This window comes from Dunckerocampus dactyliophorus, chromosome 13, assembly GCF_027744805.1.
Source record: "Dunckerocampus dactyliophorus isolate RoL2022-P2 chromosome 13, RoL_Ddac_1.1, whole genome shotgun sequence".
Classification (NCBI taxonomy): domain Eukaryota; kingdom Metazoa; phylum Chordata; class Actinopteri; order Syngnathiformes; family Syngnathidae; genus Dunckerocampus; species Dunckerocampus dactyliophorus.
This window is the reverse complement of record NC_072831.1, coordinates 30,261,462-30,276,907: the sequence shown is the minus strand read 5'-3', so window position 1 is coordinate 30,276,907 and position 15,446 is coordinate 30,261,462. Positions and strand designations below refer to the sequence as shown.

The 15,446-nt window shown below is 45.2% G+C and overlaps 1 protein-coding gene across 4 annotated transcripts in view; it reads right to left on the bottom strand.

Moving 5' to 3' along the window:
* Positions 1-3,545: 3,545 nt before the first annotated feature.
* Positions 3,546-15,446, bottom strand: part of LOC129192775 (synaptic vesicular amine transporter-like) — a 32,633-nt gene continuing 20,732 nt past the window's right edge. For 3 of the 4 annotated variants that reach the window (XM_054797097.1, XM_054797096.1, XM_054797098.1), the window contains 4 exons: positions 13,810-13,873; positions 13,624-13,743; positions 12,023-12,156; positions 3,546-11,868 (listed from right to left, as the gene is read on the bottom strand). In XM_054797097.1, coding sequence (XP_054653072.1) covers positions 11,713-11,868; positions 12,023-12,156; positions 13,624-13,743; positions 13,810-13,873 — 474 coding nt within the window. In that variant the 3' untranslated portion in view covers positions 3,546-11,712. The remainder of the gene's footprint in view (positions 11,869-12,022; positions 12,157-13,623; positions 13,744-13,809; positions 13,874-15,446) is intronic. The other variant, XM_054797099.1, reaches the window with a different exon arrangement.

Here is a 15,446-nt window from a genome sequence, read left to right as displayed (position 1 = left end):
AAATCCAACAAATCGGTTCCAAATCAGATATGGCAGCGAGGTCAACACAGACATCTTCAATTCAATCGTGTTTCTCTTGCATGAAGGTGAAAGTAAGCCTGGCTAACGTCCTGGTAGCCTGGCTAACGTCCTGGTAGTCTGCCTAACGTCCTGGTAGTCTGGCTAACTTCCTGGTAGTCTGGCTAACTTCCAGGTAGTCTGCCTAACGTCCTGGTAGTCTGCCTAACGTCCTGGTAGTCTGCCTAACTTCCTGGTAGTCTGCCTAACTGGACGTTGCTGCACATTTGCCCGCTGTCGAGCACCATGCAGAAAGACCCTCGATAATGTATCTGTGTAGTTCCCGTCCACTGCCGGGGGCCAAAATGCTAAAGTGTGTCCAGAAATGAGGCCATATGTTGTAGCGTGGAAGTTGTGGGCCTTCATTCTTACCCAAAGCAAATCCCATGCAAAAAGCCACATCAGCAATGGCATACACACTTCCATAAACTGACACGTGCCGCAAATCCACCAAGTATCCCATGATTGGCATCATAGAAGAGTCCACCATGCCTGGAACAAGCAGTCAACATTCAGTGGGGAATACGGAGCTTATTTGGAAACAGGTAGCATTCTTACCGATAGCAAAACCAATCCCGAACATTGGGAGAATGAGACCATAAATACTTGTTGCAAATGGAACCTGCAATATGGACACAATAAAAGGCTCAAGTGAAAACAACCAATGGAAAGCAACAGTAACGATGCCAAAGACAAAAGGGAGAAGAAGCGGATCAAGCGGCGGCTCCAGCAGTTCAGGTCAAAGCAGTCCGGATTCAGTTGGAAATACGGAAGGTGCCGATCCAGTACTGACCCCCGAGGCACCGATATCCGGAGGTGCGAGTCGTGTACCTAACCCTCCGCCGAGACCTGACGATGATACACGTAATGAGTAAAAATATGGACGCACTAACAGGGAAAGCTATGCAGAAGCTAAACGACCACGAGGGAAAGCTAGAAAAAACCTTAGCGCAAAAGCATGAGGCTACCACAGCGCGAGTTATGGGGGAATTTGGAAAGCAGCGGCAGCAAATGATGGAGACTACCACCTCCATGCAAAAAGAAATGGGCTTCTTCATGAAGGAAGTTAAAGGTTTGAGAGTGGAGAATAAAGAATTACAGGAGCGCAAACTGCAAAATGTCATGAGCTGGGGTGCTGCTCTGCTGCCATCTTGTGTTCATCTGTTGCAGCACACCTACCTACCTTGAGGGAGGAGCTCTGACACACCCGCTTCAATCACCACGTGCTACTTATACCCTGCATTGCCTCTCAGTCCTCGCCAGATTGTCTCGTCATGTTCATGTTTAGTCCACTGATCTGTATTATATATCTGGATAGGTCATACGTCGCACGCGCCCGTGCAAGCCGCTGAAGCCACAGAGACGCCATCTTAGCACTCACATGTCGTACGTAGCAGCATTGGCACAGCGTACATAGTGTACAAAGCAGATCTATATTTTACATTAAAAAGCGGGGAGATTCTCCCATTCCTTGAAGTAACGCAACCTTCGTCCCTTAAAAACCATTTGATACGTTATTCTCTATCTTTTGGCTATATTAAATGTACTTTTCCCCTTCCAATTCTCATTGCCTTTGGGACAAAATTCTACTGTGCACCCTGGCTCAGCACTCCCCTATAGCAATGATAGTTTTACTCCTCTAGAAAGAGATTTTCATTTGAACTGCATATCCCATCCCTTTTTTCCACTAAAATCCATGGTCATGATCCTTTACTTTTTATTCTTACTTTCATACGATTCACTATGCTCTCGTCTGTACAAAATATGAATCATAAAAGAGACAAGTTTTAAAATCATTTCACATTTTGATGATTTTTTTGTTTGTGTTATGAAATAGAAATAAGCTCTTTTCTGATAGTTTTTTTTTATTATTGTCATGTGCATGGTAAAACAGCAGAAAATCTTATTCTGTTCATTCTCCCAAGAAAAGAAAGAAAACACAAGAAAGAATAAGAACATAAGAAACATAAACATAAATACCAATAAATTAAGCAACAACAACAGAAGAGACATTAATATAAATAAATAAATAAATAAATAAATAAAGTGCTATGAGTGTGTGCGTGTGTTGCGTGCGGCGTGTGCGAGTGCTTCGTTGAGAAGCCTGATGGCCTGTGGGTAAAAGCTGTTTGCCAGCCTTGTGGTCCTGGACTTCAAACTCCTGTAGCGTCTGCCTGACGGTAGGAGTGTGAATAATGAGTGTTGTGGATGTGTGCTGTCCTTGATGAGGTTGTGTGTTCTGCGTAGGACTCTAGTTTTATAAATGTCTTGCAGGGAGGGGAGGGCTGCCCCAACAATGTTCTGTGAGGTCTTGATCACCCGCTGGAGTGCCTTCCTATCACGTGTTGTACAGTTACCGTACCAAACAGTGATGGAGGCGGTAAGGACACTTTCCATAGTGCATCTGTAGAAGCAACTCAGGATTGTGGTGGACATGCCAAATTTCCTCAGTCTTCTCAGGAAGTACAGTCTCCTTTGGGACGTCTTCAGAATTTGTTGGGTGTTGTGAGACCAGGTGAGGTCCTCGCTGATGTGTGTGCCAAGGAACTTGAAGGTTTTCACCCTCTCCACCTCAGTCTCATCAATAAACGGGGGTCTATGCGGCTCCTTTTCCCTTGTTCTTGGGTCGATGATCATCTCTTTAGTCTTATCTGTATTGAGAAGGAGATTGTTATCACGACACCAAGCTATGAGGTCCGCCACCTCTCTTCTGTATGATGTTTCAACACCACCAGTGATCAGTCCGATGACTGTAGTGTCATCCGCAAATTTAATGATGCTGGTGTTGTTCTGGGAGGCCACGCAATCGTAGGTGAAGAGCGTGTAGAGGAGCGGACTCAGCACACACCCCTGTGGGGTCCCAGTGCTCACAATTCTTGAGCTGGATGTGCGATTGTGGACTCTGACTGACTGGGGCCTGCCTGTTAGAAAGTTAAACACCCAGTTACAGAGGGAGGGTGACAGGCCAAGTGTGAGGAGAATATATATAGAAATATATTTGAACAAAAACCACAGGAATAATATGTAATATAATATGTAATAATATATAAACATTGTCTCCATATGGGGGTTCATTTGAAATTTGGGTAAACAAAATTTTAAAAAACGTATATTTTTTAATATTTGCAAGCAACCGCAAATGATTTAGTAGTCTAGTGGCGGTTGTTTGTTTACATATCCCCCACGGCCCCCCATGTAAAGCCCTTATGACTCAGGTATGGTATGATATGGACAGAATGTTTAAAAATGATCATAGAGTCCTTATGACGAAGCTCAAGCACACCTGTTGTGCGAGGTTAGTGTGGAGACTAACCTTGCATTTAGTGTGAGTGGCTAACAAACTAGCAACACACTTAACAACTCACAAGTTCTCACATAAGTCATTGTCCGACAAGTGTTTCTTGCGAGTGGTAATATGGCGGCCGCGTAGCTTCACAAGTCATTGGCCAATGGGCTATCCAGATATATAATACAGATCAGTTGACTTAGCTTCCCGTGTTTCTGTAGCTTCTGGTCAAACTCCCACGTTCTAAGTACCCTTGCTTTGTTCCTGTGTGCACTTTTTGCCACAGGGATTTTTTGTTAGTATTTTGCTCTGCTTAGACTTTGCTACTGCTGCCTTAGTTTTTGGTGTTTGTATTTATAGTTGGACATTCTTGTGTTTTACTTTTTCCTGCTAGTGCAGTGATTTTTTGTTACCCCTTTTTCCTGTGAATGTACCCGGCGCCTTTTGTTATTGGACTGTCACGTATCTTCTTTTGTATCAATAAACATATTTTTGTACAACAGAAGTTGTAGACCACTCTTCATTTTGGAATCCTGTTACTGGCCACATGCCAGCCCGTGACACAAAACCTTCACCAAAGGCCAGAGTTGTTGTTGTCAAAGACATCAAGGACCTAGAAGAACACCGAGGTGTCCCAACATGGAGGCAAACAGCTTGAGCATGTCACAAGAACATCTACAATTGGACACTTTTTGTTTACACTTCAACAATTGGATGTGAAAAAGACATACAGTAGACCCGACTCCTTTTTTATTCACATCACAAATGACAGGGGGGGTCGTCCATGATAGTGATGTAATGTATCTTCTTTATGATGTATTGTGTAAAACTAAGACATGAATGGTGACCCCCCCCATCCACCAGTTCAAGTGTTTCCAGAGAGATGATGACATGGCTGTTTGACGTGTGTGCTAAAAGGCAGTGCTAGCATGAATTAGCTTGAGACAAATGTGCACATTAGCACTCAATAAGTCATAAGAATCTGGCCACTTTTCAAAATAAAACATCATGGAAATGATTTTTTCTCTCTGTGCGGCCCGGTACCAAATGACCCACGGCGGCCCGGGTGTTGGGGACCACTGCTGAAGACCACAGAAGGTGTGCAGCTGCAGGATTCATGGATGTTCCAAAAGCCTTCCATATGATTCATCACAACATTTTAGCAACAAAATGACACTCAACAAAAATATCAACCCAACACTTTTGTTTTTGCTCCCATTTCTTATGAGATGAACTCAAAGATCAAAAACCACCGTTTCAGAGTGGCCTTTTATTGTGGGCAGTCTAAGGCCCACCTGTCACTAATCATGGCGTCCAATCAGCATGTTGATATGCACACCTGTGAGGGGGGGTGGATGAGCTCACCAGCACACATTTAGACACATTTGTCACCAGTACAGGAGAGAAATGCTGATATTGTGGATGTGGAACAACGTTTACATCTTTCACAAAAGTGTTGCGTTTACATTTGAGTTGAGGGTAGAAAGGTACGGAATCACAGGATTAGTCTTGAATTGGGTTCAACGCTACCTAGCAACCAGGAAGCAAAGTGTGAAGCTAGGAGAATACACATCTGGTGTAAATACTACATGTGGAGTACCCCAGGGGTCCATATTGGGACCCAGTACCATATTTGTCTACAAGAGAGGAGAAATATGATCTTAGAGGAAAAGGAAAGTGAAAGCACTTGTATGCCAGAACAAGGCTGGGAAGCCACAGCATTTCAGGACGCCCAATGAAATGATGGAACGGATTGATAAGGAAGTCCAACAAAGTAGCGAGATGAGCACATTAAAAACAATACAAGCAGGTGATGTTTGCTAAATCCAAGCAGAAGAGTCTTGATCATCACCATGATTGTTTTTATGGCTGATGATTGATGATGCCACTGATTGGTATATGGAATAGTATTCCATGGAAGGCAGGAAGTGAATCATAAGTACTGTACTAGATGTGGAATGGATGGGGGGTAGGATTCAATCAGCTTTGCTTTCGTCCTCCTCCTTTTGGACGTGTGGACGTGTGAAAGGATGATTCATGAGATGTTTTCCATTGGAACCTTCATGCATCAAATGAAAGCAACCCAATCATGGTGACTTTGTCATTTCCTGGTGTGGTGAGATATCGATGTACTTACTGAACACGGTCAGCACGTTTCCAACGTCTTTCATGAGCATCATTTTGCACAGCAAGTCATTGTAGTCCAGCTGTGGATGGATGGATGCTTTCATGATTTCATTCTTCTTCATGTGCTGACATGTGGATGATTGGTCTCATGGCATTTGTCTTTCTTTCATCACACATTCCACATTCAAGGTCACCTGTTGTCCTCACATGGACGCCAACGTCTTTGGTTTAGTCGGAGAGAAAAACACTTGATGAAGCAAGTCATGTTTCTAGTTGCACCGCATAGAACGGAACAGGAAGAACAATCCAGATTCACATTCCAGATTCAAGAGTTTTATTGTTTTATTTAAACGCAAGAAGAAGAAGAAGAAGAAGATGCTTGATGGACTCAAACTAGCAAACATTCAACTTTGGAACAAACGTTTCTTATTCCTTGTTTGCTTTTGCTCTGAAAACATGGATGGAAAATAGGAGCACTTCTTTTTCACTTTGGGCTTTCATGTCAAACACCGATAAACGAGTCACACGCCGAGTCGTCCGTGACCCGTTTTGTCCGTTTTCCAATTGTGCCCAAAATAGAACATTGGAAAAATGATTTGTTATCCGTTTCTTTGTTTTGCTCTGAAAAGAAGTCTTGAAAAAGCGAGGCCTTATTTTGTTTTCCTTAGTTTGCTTTTAATGTGAAAAGCCAATAAAGGAACGACTAGTGGATTCGTCCTTCATAACCGTGCAGGAAACCTGAAACCACTTTGTCAGCATTTCTTTGTCTTTGTGAGAAAAGGCAAAGGAGTGTTTATTTGTGTGCTGGTTGCCATGGCAACCTCCAAGACGCTTTCAAAGACCATCTAAGCACTCAAAGCACTCGGGCTGCCTTGTGATGGCATCACATGGCGTTGCTGGAAATGATGCGGGATGATGAAGCCTATAAAAGGGACGTCACCGTCGGACAGTCACTCTACATCTCGCCTGAAAGAGCCCGACAGCCTCGTTCTTCACGCCCGATCATCATCCATTCTTCTTCTTCTTCAAATGATCCCTGTGCTCGTGCAGCTGGCCACCTGCTGTGCCATCGGTAAGACCAAGACGTCCTTTCAATATCAGTAAGACTCGTCCAAAAGAGTCCATCAGATCATAGTATTGTATTGTATTTGTACTTTATTTATCCCACAGCGGGGAAATTCACTTGTTACAGCAGCAAGCAAGATACGCAAGTAAAGAATACATAGTGACTACAACATGGTTCAGGTGGTGCAGGTGTTGTAGAGCCTGACAGCGGTCGGTATGAAGGACCTGCGGAACCTCTCCTTCTTACACCGTGGGTGTAACAGTCTGCTGCTGAAGGAGCTGCTAAGGGAACCCACAGTGTCATGTAGCGGGTGAGAGGTGTTGTCCATGATGGATGTCAGCTTAGCCAACATCCACAACATAGTCACGCACCAAGTAAGGCTTTGATGAGTGCTAATGCTCTATTGGATTCCTTTCCACCCGAATGATTAGCTAGTGTTGACGTGTAGCTAAGCTAGCTGCCTGCAAGAGAGGGAGCTGGTGTGTTCCATCCGTCCATCTTTGCTCTTTAAAGACATGACATGGCAGCAACAAGTCTGCTTAGCTGTCGTTAGCCGTGTGCCAAGATGACATCCATTGGTTGAGCTTTGCCAAGTATGTTAGTGCGTGTGTGGATGATCCATTCTTCCATTTGTTTGGAGAAAGGAACACGTTTCACATACAAATACATCCATTGGACTTTCAAGGCCGATTCACACTTCCACTTCCCTTTTACTGTGGCTTTGCTGACTAGAACATGACTTGGACCTGTTGTTGATGTCGTGGCTTTGTTTACACCACTGACCTCATGTTTTCATCCTGCCTTTTATTCTCAGGAAGTACTCTGAACTGCTGTCAAGGTGTACTTGACGCCGCCGCCATGAAAGGCTGGAACTTTAAACCAAATTGTGTCAGCGTCTCCTGTGCAGACAAACGCTTCATCACTAAAGTGGCAAGTAAGCAAGTGTAAAGCTGCTCCACATGTCAGCCATGAAGTACATAGAAAACTCCTGCAAGTATACAATAGCTGTACTCTACATATCCACAAGTATATCATGCAGGTTTAGACACGAGTCAAGTGAAATAAGTTGTATATTGATATCTTGATATCACATTTACTGCTACTGGATACTTTCCACATGTTCACATTCATGCTAATGTTCAGTTCCAGTGTGAAACATGGAAGGCGGCCTTAGGGGGGCGTTTCCAACACACACTAGTAGAATTACTTGGCATTCTCAGTGGACCCCCCCCACCCATGTTGAAACACAGCCACCGCTAACTGACTTTGTCCTTGTCTGCCCTCTAAAGGTCTCCAAAGTAGTCTCCTACACATGGGCTGCATGGTACAAAGTCTGAAATCTGACTAACAGTGAAAAGACTGATGGCTGCAACTGGATCCACCCGGACAACAAATGCAGAACTAAGGTCAATGAAACCATGAAGGCCTGCCAAGGCGAGGACACCAACATCACAGCCAGGGAGTGCATCAGTGGTGTGGGGGGGCTACGTGGTGGTTTGGGCCTGCCTTCCCTCATGGCCATCAGCCTGATTGTGTTGGTGGTACTGGGCTAACACCCCCATGCAGCCCCCCTCCCTCTTTTTCCTCTTCCACCCTGCAGAGCAGGAAAAGCCTAAAAAAAGAAAAATAGTCCAACACAGCAACTTTCCATCAATAGAGTTGAATAAAGTGGTCATTCTAAGTGTCAATATTGTAAAACGGACTTTTTGGCAAATTGGTCGGCAGAACAAATTGTTGCGACGAGAAGAAAATGTCCAAGAAGAAAGTTGAACTGGTTGGAAAATAAAAGATGAAAATGATGTGCAAAAGAATGTAAATGAAAGTTGTTAAACGTCATGAGTAGAAAATGTAAGGAAGGAAGTTGGAAAGATGCTACAATGGATGAAAAAGGCATTAGAAGGAAGTACAAGAACATTTTTCAACAATAAATTCACATTGGAGCACATTTGCTGAAGTTTTTCATCAAACCAGCCTAAGTTGGATAACAAAACCAAATCCTACAGAAATCAAGATGAAGGAAAAGTAAATCAAATGAAGATAGTGAGATGCGCCAGGGGAGAATGAGAATGAAAGAATGAAGGAATGAAGTGGGAGCACACATTTCTAGTCTTGAAGCTTCTTCTTCGACGATATCGATTGGAGGGACAGCTTCACTTTCATGAAAACATCAAAAAGGGGTTTCACTTTGGCAAAGTTACATTTGTGGATGTAGAATTTTGCAAGAATTAAAAAGATTCATTTAAAAAATATTCTTGGTCAGCTGGAGCGTCATTCTTTACAAGCCAAAAAGGACGTTTAGCCTAAATGAAGCATTTTCCAGCGAGCATCCAAGCGGCTCAATGACGTCACATCCAAATATGGAAAAGGAAGGCGAGCCCCCGGGACATGGAACAGCACCTGGACCTGCCCAACATGGCCACACTGGGGGTGCAAAGCTTTTTCTCCTGTCTTCTCAGCAGCCTTGGAATTTGAGCCATTCCGCTTCCTGAGCGTTCTTGATGGCCGTTCTTTTCAGAGGGATGCTCGTTAGTTTGGATGCTTTAAACGAGGGAGCTCACCAACGTGCTTTGCTTTTTAATCTCTTTGTTTTAAAGGGGGGGCATCACTTTTTCACACAGGGACATGTAGCTTTGGATGTTTTTATCCCTTCAGAATAAAAGCTTTCATGGAAAAAGTGCATCAAGTGTTGAGTTGTGTTGTCATTGGCTAATATTTACATTTGATTGATCTATCTATCTATATCTATATCTATCTATCTATCTATCTATATCTATATCTATCTATCTATCTATCTATCTATCTCTATCTATCTATCTCTATCTATCTATATCTATCTATCTATCTATCTATCTATCTATCTCTATCTATCTATCTATCTCTATCTATCTATCTATCTCTATCTATCTATCTATCTATCTATCTACAGTATCTATCTATCCATCCATCCATCCATCCATCCATATATATATATATATATATATATATAGATAGATATCTATTCCATTCCATTCCATTCCATTTTCCTCCGCTTATCCGGGTCCGGGTCGCGGGGGCAGCAGTCTCAGTAGGGAAGCCCAGACTTCCCGGTCCCCGACCACCTCCTCCAGCTCCACCAGGAGGACACCAAGGCGTTCCCAGGCCAGCTGTGAGACATAATCCCTCCAGCGTGTCCTAGGTCTTCCCCGGGGCCTTCTCCCAGCTGGGCATGCCCGAAACACCTCACCAGGGAGGCATCCGTGAGGCATCCATACTAGATGCCCGAGCCACCTCAGCTGGCTCCTCTCGATGTGAAGGAGCAGCGGCTCTACTCTGAGCTCCTCCCGGATGACCGAGCTCCTCACCCTGTCATTTCAGCCGCTTGTATCCGCCATCTTGTTCTTTTGGTCACGACCCAAAGCTCATGACCATAGGTGAGGGTGGGAGCATAGATCGAACGGTAAATTGAGAGCTTTGCCTTCCGGCTCAGCTCTCCCTTCACCACGACGGTCCGGTACAGCGACCACATTACTGCAGACGCTGCGCCGATCCGTCTATCGACCTCACGCTCCAACCTTCCCTCACTCGAGAACAAGACCCCGAGATACTTGAACTCCTCCACCTGGGGCAGGACCTCATTCCCAACCCGGAGGGAGCAATCCACCCTTTTCCGACTGGGAACCATGGCCTCAGATTTGGAGGTGCTGAGTCTCATCCCAGAAGCTTCACACTCAGATGCAAACCCCCCCCAGTAAACGCTGGAGGTCACGACTGAGTGTTAGCAGTGCGGAGAGTGCAGCGACTGGCGTGAGTTGTGGGCGACGGCAGCTCCTGTGTGAATATTCACTGCGTGTTCTCTGCTTGTTAGTAAATGAGAATCAGAATCAGGTTTATTGGCAGGGGGAGCTTTTGGTGGAGAATCTTAGGGATGGTGGTGTTGAGGGCCGAGCTGAAGTCGTAGGTCCCTGGGAGCTGAGGTGATGCAGGATGTAGCGCAGTCCCATGTTGACTGCATCATCCATCGACCTGTAGGCCAGGCGAGGAGGGAGGTAGTGGGTCAGGTGTTGAGGTGGTCTCCTGTCGTTGCAAGAAGTTGTTAAAGTCACAGAAGTGCATGGTGAGTCTCTCCTTAACCACAAACAGCAGCATTAGGGTAGTATTCCACACTGGTCACCAGGTGTCAGTAACGTTCCATTCATGTATGAGGGACAATGCACAGTAGTGAACATCTGCAACCAGTACAGATGTTCACGCTTAACCTTTCACAGTTTGGGTTTTTTTTACAGCCTATGAACGCTGTTACAGGCCAAGGCTGGCCCTTTAAGAATTGCATTGTGGGAAGTTGAGTGTTGTAGTTGGCGGTGTCGCTCTACTCTCTCCTGTCTGCACCGCCCATTGTCTTCTGCGTCCTGATTAGCTGGAGACCACTGTCAGTCAATCTCCTTCCAGCCGTGTCCTGGTGTGGTCATGGCTACCAAACTAGCTAACCGCCAATGAACACAAGAACAACAGAAGAAGCTAACCATGTGAGCACAACACCACCACATGAGCGATATGTTTGAACAAGGATTGCGAAAACGCCACAGCTGCACGGCACCGGGACGACGAGGCACGGTCAGGGGAGTGAAATACGCGTGAGCCACTTCATTATTTCTTGTGTCCAACCCAGTAGGTTGATCTTTAAAATTCGAGTGAAATTGTCTGGTGAGGGGTTCCACTGCTACCTCACTTATTGTGGGCCATTTTGGGAACCTATCCCCGTGATAAACGAGGGAACACTGTATGTCAGATTATAGCACAACTGCTGGATTCCAGCTGTCGTCCGCGGGCAGGCAACAGAGGAACAACAAGAACAATATAAAAGAATGCACAGCAAACATCAAAACCCAGAACACTCACAGGCTAAACGTGGCCTCGGACTTGGTTGTGTTCCATCCAGTCTGATCGTGTCCAGCGCCCACCCCCCCTCACGGCCTTTTCTTGAATAAAATGGGGCGTCCCTCTGTGGCCTGCCTGGGGATGACAGTTGGAATCTAGCAGTTGTGCTCCATGCACAACTTTCAAAACAAAACATGCCTTTTTTCTAATGAAGTCATGAAAGGTGAAAAATGGATGTTTTCCCAAAAGAGTGGAGTGATGCGATAAAAGCGGCCTTTTATCAAAAATGTCAAGAGCCTTCTAAAAAGAGCTTCTGAGGGTTTCATTCACTCATATTCCCCATTGGTCCGCCTCCTAACGCGTCCGCTCCACTCGATGCCAAAGAGCTCCATTTTGGTGTCACGTCACATTCCTCCAGGCCTTGGGGGAGTGATTCGGGGTCACACAGACAATCGGAATTCTTGCTGGTGAGGATCTCCTTTCAGTCAATCAAATAGAAATGAATGGACAGTAAATATCATCTTGCCATTTGCTGTCTGTTCAAACACCCCTGATGAAAATTGCAGAGGTAAGCGTCCAACGTGCGTGTGAATGGAAACGTTGGTTGGTTTTCAAAACGATTGAAATCTTACCGCTTGCTCCTGTTGTCCCGGGGGGTTCCTGAGGAAGAGACAAAGCGGAGCAAAGATAATGTCCACGATTCCAATGATGGTCATCAGCCAGAGGAAGCCTACAGTCTCAGCGATGGATCCTCCGATAGACGGGCCTGAAACACAAAGAATCCTAGCTGCCTGTTTGGAGGAGACTGCTAACAGCGGCTTTGACTAATACATACTTGGGTGGGAAGGTGTTTGCCCCCCTTCCTGATTTCTTCTTTATTTGCATGTTTGTCCCACTTCAATGTTTCAGATGATCAATCAAATGTAAATATTAGTCAATGACAACACAACTCAACACTTGATGCACTTTTGCATCAATGGATGAATGGATGAATGGATGAATGGATGAAGACTTCGGAGTGGTCTAGTCCAAGTCCTGACCTGAATCCTATTGAGATGCTGTGGCATGACCTTCAAAAGGAAAAGCCTCCAATGTGGCTGAATGACAACAATTGTGCAAAATTCCTCCCCAGCACTGGAAGAGACTCATTGCAAGTTATGGCAAACGCTTGATTGCACTTGTTGCTGCTAAGGGGGGCCCAACCACTTATTAGCTTTAGGGGGCCATCACTTTTTCACACAGGAACATGTAGCTTTGGATGTTTTTATCCCTTCAGAATAAAAGGTTTCATGTAAAAAGTGCATCAAGTGTTGAGTTGTGTTGTCACTGGCTAATATTTACATTTGATTGATTGAGTTAAAAAAAAAAGAAATCAGGAAGGGGGCCAACACTTTTCCACACCCCTGCATATGTACCACGGTTAAAAACAAGCCCACAAGTTTTATGTTGATGTCTTTATACTTCACTCCACATAAAGTATTTTTCCTTACGTCTTGAGATTTCATACGCTGTTTGGTAATCCTTGAATGCACCATAGTTACTGTGAGACGCAGCAGAGTCTCAAACTTAAACTTAAACCGACTCTAACCAAAACGGATGCTAACCAAATCAATTTTTCCCCAAAGAAATCCAACAAATCGGTACAAATCAGATATGGCAGCGAGGTCAACACAGACATCTTCAATTCAATCGTGTTTCTCTTGCATGAAGGTGAAAGTAAGCCTGGCTAACGTCCTGGTAGCCTGGCTAACTTCCTGGTAGCCTGGCTAACTTCCTGGTAGTCTGGCTAACTTCCTGGTAGCCTGTCTAACTTCCTGGTAGTCTGTCTAACTTCCTGGTAGTCTGGCTAACTTCCTGGTAGCCTGGCTAACGTCCTGGTAGTCTGCCTAACGTCCTGGTAGTCTGCCTAACGTCCTGGTAGTCTGCCTAACGTCCTGGTAGTCTGTCTAACGTCCTGGTAGTCTGCCTAACTTCCAGGTAGTCTGCCTAACGTCCTGGTAGTCTGCCTAACTTCCTGGTAGTCTGCCTAACGTCCTGGTAGTCTGCCTAACTTCCTGGTAGTCTGCCTAACTGGACGTTGCTGCACATTTGCCCGCTGTCGAGCACCATGCAGAAAGACCCTCGATAATGTATCTGTGTAGTTCCCGTCCACTGCCGGGGGCCAAAATGCTAAAGTGTGTCCAGAAATGAGGCCATATGTTGTAGCGTGGAAGTTGTGGGCCTTCATTCTTACCCAAAGCAAATCCCATGCAAAAAGCCACATCAGCAATGGCATACACACTTCCATAAACTGACACGTGCCGCAAATCCACCAAGTATCCCATGATTGGCATCATAGAAGAGTCCACCATGCCTGGAACAAGCAGTCAACATTCAGTGGGGAATACGGAGCTTATTTGGAAACAGGTAGCATTCTTACCGATAGCAAAACCAATCCCGAACATTGGGAGAATGAGACCATAAATACTTGTTGCAAATGGAACCTGCAATATGGACACAATAAAAGGCTCAAGTGAAAACAACCAATGGAAATAAAAAAGGAACAGGAGGTCCTCAGTCTACTCCTTACTTGTCCTGCACACTGGAAGGGGGCGTTGCAAGGGAGGGAGAGACAGGCTTATAGGGAGGAGGAAGTCTCAATAATGAGAGCTCCACACGGCTTAGTTATCACTGTCTATTTCATAGGAGCTCAGAGACGCCATCTTTATCCTTCAGGATGGGCGTTGGAGCAGCTTGGAGCGGGTATGCCACTGATGTTGATTTCTCCGCTTTCTGAACATTTGACTGATGTCTTAGGGCCCTGGCACACCTTGACGATTTAGCCAGCTTACGCCAACGTATGAAAAACTTGGCCAATACGCTGGCGTACGTCCAATAAGTTATGGGTACGTTTTGTATAAGTTAACAGCACGCGGAAGCACGCCGGCACACGTCATAGTACGTCTAAGTCATCCAAAAGTTTTGTGCCTGCACAAAACTTTTCGACGTACATCAACGTATGATTCATACATGAATGGAAATACTCCTATGCACTTACGTTGACGTGATCAATAATGCTTGATTAAAACGTGCATTGTTTCTCTCAGACGAAGCGCAAAAAAATAAAAAATAAATGTTAGTTCCATTCCCAGTGTCACAGTGCCCTCTACTGGTCAAGCTAAGATAGTTCTGTCTCAAGGTATGTTGCCGTATTACGACTTGTGCATAACTTACAAATAACGTCTGTGAACAGGTGTCAACGATCGCATAACTTATTGCCCGCGGATGCGGGACGTATGAATCATACGTTGACATACGTCAAAAAGTTTTATGCAGGCACAAAATTTTTGGACGACATAGAGGTATGCCGGCGTGCTTCCGCGTGCTAACATATACAAAACTTACACATAATTTATTCGACGTACGCCAGCGTATTGGCCAATTTTTTCATACGTTGGCGTAAGCTGGCTAAGTCGTCAAGGTGTGACAGGGCCTTTATTTCACTTCACTAAAAAGAACAAGACTGACGTCGTCCGTCCTCAGCGTAGTGAGGTGCCGCCACGTATTGTTCTGCCGCATGCACGTGCAGTACCCTCCAGAGCCCACACGTGTTGGGACAGTGAGGCCAGTTCCCTTACTTTTACTGAAGGCTGAAAACCAGGGTTGTCAAAGTTAACGCAAAAGCTTCCCTTATCCACCCATCCATCTTCTACCGCTTATCCCAGGTCAGGTCGCGGGGGCAGCAGCCTACCCAGACTTCCCTCTCTCTCCCCGGCTACTTCGTCCAGCTCCTCCCAGCAGATCCTGAGGCGTTCCCAGGCCAGTTGAGAGACATGGTCTCTCCAACGTGTCCTGGGTCTTCCCCGAGGCTTCCAACTGGTCGGCTATGACCGATGTTCTGATTGATGTGACATCTTCTGTCACATTCACAATTGCTTGTTTTTCACCCGTAGACGGCTCTCTGGTTTTCATGTTGTTTTCACCTCTAAATGCAGTCAATGCAGACAAAACCTATCCTACACTATCTGAAGCTGAGTAGGCGTTCAGTGTTACTTATTGATTGAAGAAGTCATGTAA